The sequence below is a fragment of the Thermobia domestica genome, chromosome 11 (assembly GCF_964235325.1).
Source record: "Thermobia domestica chromosome 11, izTheDome1.hap1.1, whole genome shotgun sequence".
Lineage (NCBI taxonomy): Eukaryota > Metazoa > Arthropoda > Insecta > Zygentoma > Lepismatidae > Thermobia > Thermobia domestica.
In genome coordinates this window covers 102,603,851-102,616,112 of record NC_137464.1, presented here as the reverse complement: position 1 = coordinate 102,616,112, position 12,262 = coordinate 102,603,851, and the positions used below count along the sequence as shown (strand labels likewise).

The window sequence follows — 12,262 nt, the reverse complement described above, 5'->3', positions numbered from 1 at the left end:
CTTTACAGTTGACACATTTCGAAGATGTGTCTCTGTTTTCTTTTTTTTTTAATTTTCGTATGGCACAGTCCGCAGCAAAAAACCTGCAACATGAGCATGTAAGTTTATTGTGAAACTACGCCTAACAGCGCAGGGAATCAACACAACGTCTAAGTGGCACGAATCACGCCAGGAGAAACCTCGGCGTCCTCCCCTGCACATTTATTTTGGAACAAAAGACTTCTTCGTTTCACGATAAACTTATATACTTATGTTGCAGGTTTTTTGCTGCGGAGTGTACATCCAATGAGAGCCGCCGCACTTAACGCGCCGAGGCAGAACTTGACAAGTTCCTTGCGAATGCCCAAATCTTTGGCATTTGAAGCATTGCAAATAATGTTTCCTCTTTAGTGGTTCTATGTGAACTTTCCTGTGTAGCAATACGTCTTCTTTGAAGATTCTGGTGGCTTGTAGAGTCTTCTTCAATGTAATCAAGAATAGTAGGATGGGGACTTTCCCTTTCCCGCCTTCACGATTCTCGGTTCGCATTTGCAAAACGGAGAATATTGGGTAATGCTTCTCCTTGAGTGCTGTTCTGATGTTTCCAATAGAGCTATCAATTGGAAGGTAGCGAATAACTGCATTGATGGCCTCAGTTTTCTTCTTGGTTTCGGTGGCATATTGTAGTTTGTTGTAGGAACAAAAGTTTTGCACGAGTTCGTAATCTTCCTGAAGCTCGCACTTAATTTTTGTGTATCCTTTTTTTGAATAGAAATGTGATTTCTTTGCTGCAATTTTTAGTTACTAATTGTTGTAACTTATAGCTCTGGGTAAGAGGGCAATCATGAAAAAGAAAAAATATTTCAGTATTTCGTCCCATGGTTATGCCGGCTAGGCTAAAGGAGACGGTGGTGATAAGAAATCGATTGAATGAGGAATGAAGAAAGTGGGAGGAAACGGGAGAACCCCGATGAAACTCACGCACACGGTTTTTGTCCACCACAAAGTTCACTTGACCGCTGGGATCGAACCAGGGACCCCACGCACCAGATGTGAACGCTCTCCCACTGAGCCACTGCGGTTCCAAGAGCAATCATATATGTATATCCTAATTTTGGTTACGTCTGAGTTAGTCTTCTTATCTTTTATTTCTTTCTCATCCTTCCCAAGTTTCGTATTTTTTGTGGAAGTTTCTTCTATATCATTTGTGGCTTTTGAAACGACTTCATAGGTATTTGATGTTGGTACAGGCGCAGGCGTCTGTTCTTGATTTCGGTGGCATATTGTAGTTGGTTGTAAAAACAAATGTTATGTAAGATTGTGATTTTTTCTGAAGCTTCGGTCTTCCTTCTTGACGTCTAGAAAGTTGTCACTTTGTTGTATGATATTTTGTATCAACAATATTGACTCACTCACTTTTACAAGAATTAGTACAGAAAGAATTAGGAGAAATTCTGAAAAGCTGTAAAATAATGAATTATAAATCATTTAGTATTGATCTTTTATACCCTGTTTTAGTTCATCAAATATTGTGTTTACCGAGATGTATTAAAGTTATTTTACTGTCATAAAGTGTAGGTGAAACAACTTTCATATATTTGTTGTTTACCCTACCATCTGCTGGAAACTTCCTAACATATAAAGCAAAAAATGTAAATTACAAAAGGAACTGAAGGCCGATGGGAAAAATCTGATGACGGATTTGAGTTGATTTGATTTTAACGTCCCGTTCAGCAGCGAGGCTATATGAGACGTGGACCTACTGATTAACGTGGAATCCGAACCACATGAGCTCCCGCCGGGAATTGAACCCGGGTCTTCCACGCCAAAGGCGCGGACGCTAACCGCTTAGCCACGGAGGGGCTGTATGAAGGATTTGAATTAAACACATCAATAGATATATATAAGAACAGTATATTTACAGTGCGTCTGTAACAACTTACATCTATAACAAGTGTATTTAAAAAAAAATCGAACTTGCCACTGTTTATTTATTTATTTATTTATTATTTATTTATTTAACGGCAGAGTTAAGGCTATATTTGCCTTTTCTTACACTCAACCAACTAAAATGTATACAAGATATACGTACTACCGTTGTCATCTAATCCATAAAGATTACAATTACTACATTAATGCATATGTACATACACACATATAGGGTAAAGGAACCTAATATGAAGATAGGCACCTAATTTGAGACCCCCATCTATCTTGTAAAGCAAGAGCTGCAATGTAGCGGAAGCGAATGAAAACAAAAGGAAATATGGCACCACAGCACAGGAAGTCACGTGAGCTCTTTGTGTGGAGAGTTGTTGGCAGCGTGGGTGCAGAAAAGAAATCGTCGTCCGACGAATGTTTCCTTCGTGTACAAATTAGGCACTGAAAATGGATAAGGTAAGTTGATATTCATTCTATCTTTACTTTGTGTCGTAGCAGTGATTGTTTTTATTGTGCCATGCAAAGAATTAACAGTTTACTTCCACTCATAATTGAGATGGCATTAGTCATATGTCTATTCGTCGAAGGTCGTATTATGAAACCCGTAAGGGGTTCTGTATATGAGACCTGTCTCATAATGTGACCCGTTTATTAATGTTGGGTCTCATATTAGGGACTCTTTTGTATATAAGAGTTTATGTTGATTTTCATTCTCATTTTCCCCATTTTAACAGTTACGTTGCACATTAACCCTTGGAAGACCAAGCTAGAGGGTCAAATTTGCTCTCAGTTTCTTTGGTTGAATTCAAACTATTTTGTTTTTTCTTCTTATTAGTCTAAACTTAAAGTAGATGTGGCACAGGCACTTTTGACCTCCCCATGGTCGTCCGTGCTTCCTGTTATTGTCCGGAGTCTCAAAGACCCGTTATGATATTGCAAATAGCCTACAATTTATGGTCTGGGTAGCTAGGCGTGCATGGTCTGCTTTCAGACATTGATCAAACTTAACATTAGTAGATTTTGTATAGTAATTTGTCCACAAATGCCAATGCAATTTATACTTCAAAGTACTTCGTAGGCTTATAGTCTACAATGATATGGCAGTAGCCCGTATTGAGACCTATATTTGTTTAAAAATGTAACACATGTACTTTTGACCTCCAATTTCTATTAATATTTCCCTGTTAAAACAAACTTCAGAAAATTTAATATAATTTTAAAACAGAAAGTAAAATAAAAACATTACTTAACATAAATCAAGAAATATATAGAAGCCGTTTCCTCTAAAGAAACACTTGTCAATATAATGAATTAGGCATTAACATTTTTTACTTTCTCTTAGAAAAAGTTAATTTATTTTAGGAATGGTTACTTGCCGTATGATGGAATGATACTCAGGACCTACTTACACTTTACCCATTGTACTTCAGAATAAATGTGAACAATGTGCTCTGGAAGGTTTTATTACAAGAATGTTTATTTCTTTGTTTCAGAGAGTGGTCTCATCAACTAGGAAAAAATGGAACCCAGAAAGCATGATAAGGGCAGTAAATTGTGTTCGAAGAGGTGACATGGGTTACAAGAAAGCTGCACGTTATTTCGCTGTCCCCAAAGGGACATTAGAACGCTATGTGAAAGATAAAGGTAAAAGTCCTGAGACATTGGTGAGTATTCGCTTAGGTAGGAAACCAGTTTTGCCAGAGGAGCTTGAAGAAATGTTGGTGAAATACTGTGTGGACATGGACGCCAGGTTTTATGGACTAAGAAGAAGTGATATAAAACGAATTGCTTTCCAGCTCGCTTTGAGAAATTCTCTGCCTCATCCATTTTCAGAAAAAAAGAAGAGTGCAGGAAAGAAATGGTTAAAAGGTTTTTTAAAGCGTCACCCCCCAACTGTCTATGCGGAGTCCAGAAGCCACTTCATTTGCCCGAATTAAAGGATTCAATCCCAATAGTGTTAGTGCCTTCTTTGATATCTATGAAAGAGAACTGGCAAAAATCCAAAACAAACCACACAGATTGTTTAATGTGGATGAAGCAGGAATTTCAGTGGTCCAGCAACGAATGAGTAAAGTTATCAGCCTTCGCGGGGAAAAAAATGTCGCCACATTAGTGTCCCAAGAAAGAGGTAAACTGATCACAATCGTGTTTTGTATGAATGCAGTGAGAACCTATGTTCCTCCTCTGATGATTTGGCCACGGAAAAATATGAATGATGACTTAATGGAAAGTGCACCAGCCGGATCCATTGCAGCATGTACCAAATCAGGGTGGATTCAAAGTGAAATATTCTGCCAATGGTTTGATCATTTTTTGGAATACACGCGACCTTCAGCCCAAGATCCTGCTATTCTACTTTTGGACGGCCATTATTCGCACGTGCGAAATTTGGCAGTGATTGAAAAAGCGAAAGAGTGTCATGTTTCTATTGTTTGTTTACAGCCCCATTCAACACATAAAATGCAACCTTTAGACGTTGGTTTCATGTTTCCGTTCAAAGCATTTTACGCACAAGAAGTTGAAACATAGCTGCGCCAGAACCCAGGAAAACCACTAAAACTTACAAGAATCGCCAAACTGTTTGCAGGTGCATACAACAGGTCCGCTACAATGGCAACATCAGTGAATGCCTTTCGAAAGACTGGATTATTCCCTTGTAATAAATATATTTTTCGTGGGGAAGATTTTGCAATACATTCTGCCATCTATATGCGGGGTCAGTCAGTTGAAGAGCCAAAACGAGAACAGTCAGTAGAATTGCCTAGACATACAAGTGACGTGGACGATCAATCAAACTGCAGCGGATCAGGCCAGCATGAAATGGAACAGGAACCTGAAAAAGCTCCTGACAATGATGCCGTTGTGATGCCAGAAGAGATTGAACCCCTCTTCACATTAGATATTGGCTCACCATCGGGAAACGCCGGGCCATCTCGCGAAGTGAATCATCAAGTAGTTATCACAACAACACCATATAAAGAATCCCTTGAGAAGAAACGTCAGAAGGTGGTCAGGAAGAACCTCTTTAGTAAGGATGTTCAAGGAGCTCAAAGTCAGACGTGTAGTGCAGTCAAGAAAAAGCAGCATTCAGGTAGGCCTATTTCGCGTTCTGCTTCGCGCAAAAAAAGGAAGGTTGCATCGCAGAGATTTGAAGATTCCACAGATGAATCTGACGACGGTTTTTCATTAGCAGATTCGTCAGATAGTGTTGAGTTAGATGAAGATGAAGATGACGCAGAATGTGTATTTTGTGGTGCATTTTATTCGCAAGATCAATGTGGTGAAGAGTGGGTACAATGCACGCGTTGTTACAAGTGGGCTCATGCTAATTGTGGTGCAGATGACGCATTTGTTTGCCCTATGTGCAAGAACAAAATGTAAACGCTCTTTAATCTTGTTTTTTTTTTTTTTTTTTTTTTTTTTTTTAATCAGGTAGCTCATTTAAGTGCAGCTAAACTAGCTCAAAGGCTGAAGTTTGTAACTCTAGTTTCATACAGTATTCAAAGATTTGCTTGCCAAAGGAATAGGCTAGTCACTATGATACAAAAAACATTGTTTGCAGAAGTTTATAAACTATTTTGTTTTTACATTTTTTATCATAGTCTGTCTTTTCTTTCTTATGTTCACTGCAAAAGTTATAGGTAATACGGTAGAAGTTTACATTTTTTGTTTAATAAATTTTAGCCGTAGATCCTAAAAAGGCTGAAAATATGGTTTATTGAAAATTTAACGTGTTATATTTTTGTGCCATAGCAGGATTTAGTTTAAAGACATTGTTCAATCGTGAATTTATAAAACAACTGTTCAAATATTCCACAGAAAGCTGGGGTCTCTTATTCGGTACCCCTTATAAAAATTGCGCAAAAACACTTTTGTTCACATTTTTCAACATATCTTTTATTATTATATTTTTTATGTGTTCCAATACTTTGTTTCATAAACTAGATACTTCAAAGAATATATTAAACTTAAAACAGTATTTGTTGTTGCTTTAGTTAACTAGTAATTAGCATCCAAATTTTAGGGTCTCATATTCGGGTTCTTTACCCTATACCCCTACACACGAATATGCTCCCTTACATACCCCCTCCCCCGCCATACCCTCATACTATTTATCATAAAAACAATAAAACTATACATACAGCATACACAGAACGATATATGTATTCTTAAAAGTATACTACCTTACATTCCCCCCTCCTCCATACCTTCCCACAAACCTAGCAGGCACGTAGCCAGGATTTCGTAATAGGCGGGGGGTCTGAGACATGAAATACTGTGGTTATCATATCAGAGTTCGATTATTCTAAACTATTTTACTAGTAACATATATTGGTTCGTTTAGTCAAGATTTCGTGATAGGGGAGGGGATTTTGATATGAAATATTGTGGTTTTCACACTAGGAGCTTGATCAATTTAAACTATTTTACTAGCAACATATATTGGTTTGTTAAGACTTTAAAATTAGGACATGTTAGCAAGGGCGCCGATTTCCCAGTAAATTTGGAGGGGTCCATTCAGATGCAGAAGGCATATATGAGGATTTTAAGACAAATTGCATTCAAATTATGCCAATATACGATAACAAGGGGGGCCCACATGACCTTTGGGGGGCCGGGCCCCTAGGATCGGCGCCCATGCATGTTACTAAGTATTTTAGTAACAAACTATGAAGAAATCTCGAGTAAAAGAATATTTATAAAAATATTTTTTAAAATTTACAATATCTACGTTCCTTCTTCTGTTCATCTAAATATAATAATTTTCCTTTCATTATGACTTCAATTATTTAAAAAATACGTATCCAATAATGTCTTGTAAAATATTTTATATCTGCTTTCCTTTCTCTTTTGAATCAAATGTTAACAGGACTTGGTTTCCACATAACTTTTTTGTTTTATTATTCCGTCAACAACTGTCTGTTCCAAATGACAAGTTAAAGGAGCAGTAGAAAACCGTTTCTGAAATAACATGTTTGATACTACAGGGAAGCGATGATAATTTTTTTTTATTTTTAGCTTTATTTTTATCTTTATGTTTTATCTTCATTTTTAACGCTTATTCTTCCTATTTCTGGTTTCTTTTTGTCTCGTCCTTCCTTATTTTTTATTTCTGGTCTCGAAGGGGGGTGGGTCCGGACCCCCCGGACCCACCCCTTGGCTACGTGCCTGAACCTAGTATTATAGATACATACCTCAAGTTTCTGTTTACATTTGATTGCTACTGCTCATCTTTGTGAAGAAAGAAAGAAAAAAAAGAACATAATTCCAGAGATTGGTGTACATTGGCTAAGGCTATCAGATATTGCTTCAAATTTCTTTTGAATGTCGCAATTGAGGGTGAATTCCTTACATCTGGTGGAAGTCTGTTCCATTCTCTAATACCAGAGATTGTGAATGAATTAGCCATTTGATTCGTATTATGACGAGGTATCGACAACAGTGTTGATCTGCTAGAGCGAGTATCACGATTGTGGCTATCTCTAACACACTGCAGTTTATTGTAAAGATATATAGGCACACCAAATTTCAAAACTTTAAATAAAATTGTCATTGATTGGTATATGTAGCTAGCTTGGATGTTTAGCCAGCCCAATTCATTAAAAAAAGGCGTCAAGTGATCAGAACGTTTAGATTAAAAACAAACCGAACGCATGCATTCTGAACCCTCAGTAACATTCTTAGCGCTTCTTTATTTACATTGCCATAAGCTCCAATGCAATAATCAATATGTGATAGTACGAGGCTTTGTACTATAGATGCCTTAATTGGATAAGGCAACATATTTTTCAAACGGTATAGAGAGTGCAGTGCACCAAACGCCTTTTTGCATACATGATTTATATGATCCGCCCATAGAAGATTCTGATCAAATATGAGGCCAAGATTTTTCACTTTTCCATCAAAACATATATATGTCCCATTTAATGTAATTTTAGGAAGCTCGGTGCTCTGCAGTCTGGAAAGGATATTTCTCGAAGCAATTATGATACATTTAGATTTATTGGGATGTGAGATAGTGTCATTTATGTCTCCAAGATCAGTCGAGATATACTTGAACATCATCTGCAAATAAGTGATATTTAAGGTGGCGAATTTGTTGAGACAAGTCATTTATGTATATAGAGAACAGGATCGGTGCTAAGACCGTTCCTTGACTAACTCCACAGTGCACTGTTGTCCATGAACTTTGATTGTCCAGAACAGAAACACGCTGATATCTATTTTGAATGTACGAACGAAACCATTTAACCGACGTATCTGTGAAATGAAAGAGTGACTTAAGTATCTCCCGAAATTCGAACTTTTGGCTAGTATCTGGGGAACGGTGGCCACCGGTTACTATTTGGTACTAAAATGTTCACCATACTCTTAGGTATTGATCAACACCAATATGGTCTCTCCATGACTTACGGTTCCCTAGATTATAGTTCCTTAAATCTCCCGAAATCGGAACTATTTCCTGGCCAATATCTCGGAAACGATGTCATAGAGAGATGATATTGGTGTTAATCAATACCTAAGTATACATTTTGGTACCGATATTAACTGGCCACCGGTACTGGTCAAACCAGTGGCCACTGGTTACTATTTGGTACCAAAATGTTACAATGTGGTATCATAACTTACAGTTTCCGAGATATGGCTCCTTAAGTCTCCGGAAATCGACCATTTTGTGGTCAATATCTCAGGAACGGTAAGAGTAACGCGAAAAATTGCATCACTTTCTCAGATAGTTTTTGATGCTCTATGGAAAAGAGTGCTCAAAATAAAAAAATAAAAAAAAAGAATCGCAAATAACAGACAGACACAGATAATTTAATAACAAACTTTTTTAAGTTCGTTTAAAATGGAAGGCGAGAAAAGTTTTTGAAAAAATGTGGTTTTCAATCTATAATGCTGGAGGCTCACCACTGGTAAGGTGCTCTATGTTAAAATGAAAAGGCAAGTTTTCTGTTCAGCATACTGCTTGAACGGAATGTAAAGGCACTCAAAATTGCACGGAAACGTGAATGTTTTTATGTAAGGGAAAGTTTTGCTTTATAATTTTAAATAACGGAGTGCCTTAGTAATGTGGATCCCAAACGACAATTAGAAAGTTACTTTCGGTTTATAATAGTCTTGATATTCCTGCCATTACCGTATTTGGATGTAATGATGCTAGGTAGACTACTTCTTTGACCAAACTTCCGATTTTAACGTTGATCACTACAGATTAAAAAAAAAATAAAAAAAAAACTTCAATAGATAGCGAGGAACAGTTTCCTACAAGCAAGTAAGCAATTTTTCAACCAAACAGTCGAACTAAAACTTACCGTAAAACGGAAGTCCTATAGTCCGAACAATGAGAACCTCACTCGAGCAGTCAAGAAGAACTAAATGTATCAAAGCTATTTCGTTTTATTAGAATATAAATTAACAAGCCTCAGTAGCAAATTTTTTTTATTGTTGTTAGAATACACAATAATGTAACTAACTTCAAAGGCACTCCAAATATGATTGGAACTTTTTATCAGTTCGGGTTATTGTTTTTGAGTATCTTAGATCATACGGGGTACCTGATTAAATACACTATTCCTTCTTCAATCTTTTTTTATTTTTCGTGGTGTGATATTTCTGGTCATTTAGGGTGAAACGAAAGCTATTGTACTAAACAATATTTGAGACATTTCATTTCGAAGCTGGTACTAGAACCAGACATGGGATATGCAAATGAGTATCCTGACTCTCCGAAACGAAATTCTTTGCTACTCACTTGCTATAAAATCCAAATTTAGGTGTTGTGTTTCTTTTCCCATTATTTCAATTGAATTCTCAACAGTGCTAGCTAGCTCTTGAGGAAAGTCACATCGGTATAGACCTAACTTAAATTTATGTTGCATCAAACTATAGGAAGTAAATTGATTTCATGTACTAATTATATTATGTATAATAACTAGCTCGGTCTTCACAGAGAAGAATAAGTTTCAGCTGGTCAACACTCCTCTCTTACCTTGCCTAGACCTCTAAAAAAACTAACCTAACAAAAGCCTCCTAGCTAGCTTAGAGCTCTGAAGCCTTCTGCCCAATTTGCGTGCCTAGAGCATTGTGGAAACCGCAATTCTTGCTTGCGTGGAACACAAAAAAATTTCTAATCGCAACCGCCCGACTTATGTAATTAGTGCTCCGTGGCTTTCCTTCTTGCCTAGCTTGCTCTAAAGCTCTGCAAAACTACTCTTTGCTTACGAGTAGCAGTAAAGCTCCAAGCCCAGTTCCACTCAGCTTACCGATAGTTTTGTAGGAATACTGCCCTTCGCTGCCTAGGACTTTAATCACCTATTTACCATAATTACTTAGTAAATGTTATAATAAATTTGTAAATATGTGTAATATTGTTCAATAATAAGACTTTTATAATAAAGATTGTTTAAAAAAGCGAATTCCGTGTGTAAATTACTTTACCTAACAAGGTAGTTTTACAATAGAAAGATATAAACTTTTTTCTTGTTTCAGTATATTTATTGATGGAAGTCCGATTTCACTGGAGTTAAGTAAATAAATCACACAATCCCTGGTAAATATTTTTTCCAATGTCAAAGCTGAGTCAAATCACTTTCTCGCAACCCTAAAGCAATAGATTCACCGTAATCCAAGCAAATCTTAGTCAAAATATTTAGTCGACACTCATCACTCCGAAATCCATTTATTTTCAAGACACTCATAAGTGTGTTTTGTCCAAGTAGACACCAAGTTAAGTTACTGTCTTGCACTCAAAGCAGAAGGCTTTCCTCAGTTTTGTGAAAATTGTTAATTCAAAATTCAGATCAAAATTCAGATCCGTCAAAATGAATTTTCTGAAAGTCACCCTTAAATTATCTTTTCCCTGTGTCAGAACCTCGTGAAACCAACAAATTTCACGAAATGCAATGCATTAATACTCTGTATCTCAATGGTACATGAATTTTGTGGCTATATGCTGAGTGTTTCGAAAGAAATTAGTAATAATAATGTCCTTTTTTCCTGGACAGGAGAAACTTGGTAATGATAATGAAATTAACCTACAAACCCTTCTAATCTGAAATGCTCCAATCTACTTTTTAAATACACTTTAGGATATACAGAAAAAAAATGATTCTGACTTTCAACTGATTCTGAGATCTGATGAAGTAACAAAAAAGTTTTAAATCCACTTGTCCTCTAGGGGTAACATCAGGTAACATCTCTTAAAACATCGTCTGTTTTCTCAATCTACGATTCAAAGACAGTATTTTTGTACACACTTTCATATTCCTAGTGAACACGAAGGAAAAATGCAGGTTCCCTCTTTATTCCCTTATAGGTCACATTTGGCCAAATCCTGTCTTGTCTGCACTCTAGAATCTCGAAAGAAAATTTGTACAAAAATTTCAAAATTTCTTTTCCTAAGAGTTTCAGAGATCCGAAGAAAAACTAGAAACGACTTAAGTCCACATTTCGCCTTAGAGATCACATTCAGCCTAGGGCTCATGGAGAAATGTGTACAAAATTTGAATTTTCTACGCTGGCAGTTTTCGCATATCTGGTGAACGGGGAAAACAATTAAGGGCCCTATTCTACTGCAGTTTAGAGGTTTCATAAAAATAATTGTTTTTTAAGCGAAAGATCCAATATATTTCAGTCAAAAATTTTCTTGTAGGCTTTATATCTGAAGAACTGCATATAGTGTAACCAAACTAAACTATCACTTAATTCAATATGATGTGATACTGTATTTTTTTTTTTTTTTTTTTTTTTTTTTTTTTTTTTTTTTTTTTTACGGATTTCGCATTCCGTAACAAGTGCTAAAACTCGATTTAGGAGCCGTTCAAATTTTGTATCCCCTACTCCAAAAGCATAAGAAAACAGCCGATATGTTTCGACCAAAAACTTTCTTGTGCCTTATATCTGGAGAACTACATATAATGTAGCCAAACCCAAACTATCATTTAACTTAGTATGATGTGCTTATTCTGTAGAAAGTACGAAAACTTGATTTAGGGGCCGTTCAAAAATTTTGTGACCCCTGATCTAAAAACGAATTATTGGCAAAGATCGCAATCTTTTGATGCATTTTTTATCATTCCTAAAATTCTTGTTCTCTGAGTCTACGGTTCAAGAAGAAATTGTACACGTTCACATATGTACTCCTGCACACAATAATTTCAGAGAGCTAGTGGATGTCGATCCTTTTTACCTTTCCAAGGAGAAAGTTTAAGCAAAAAATCAAGCTTCTATGTCTAACAATTTTAAATGTATCGTTAACAACGAAAAACCTTTAATCCCTTACTGTTCGCAATTCGCAAAAATGATTCTTATTTACAGCCAAAGATTGTATTGGAACTTT

The 12,262-nt window shown here is 36.4% G+C and overlaps 2 protein-coding genes across 11 annotated transcripts in view; both read left to right on the top strand.

The window, feature by feature from the left end:
• LOC145664324 (uncharacterized) overlaps nt 1–12,262 on the top strand; it is a 1,583,153-nt gene that overhangs the window by 1,191,901 nt on the left and 378,990 nt on the right. The window lies entirely within an intron of this gene.
• LOC145665227 (uncharacterized) lies at nt 3,820–4,449 on the top strand. Its single transcript, XM_081732514.1, has one exon. It carries the CDS (start codon nt 3,820–3,822, stop codon nt 4,447–4,449), a length of 630 nt encoding a protein of 209 aa, XP_081588640.1.

Coding starts and splice junctions, on each gene's coding strand:
- LOC145665227 (XM_081732514.1), top strand. CDS start 3,820: ATGCGGAGTCCAGAAGCCACTTCATTTGCCCGAATTAAAGGATTCAAT.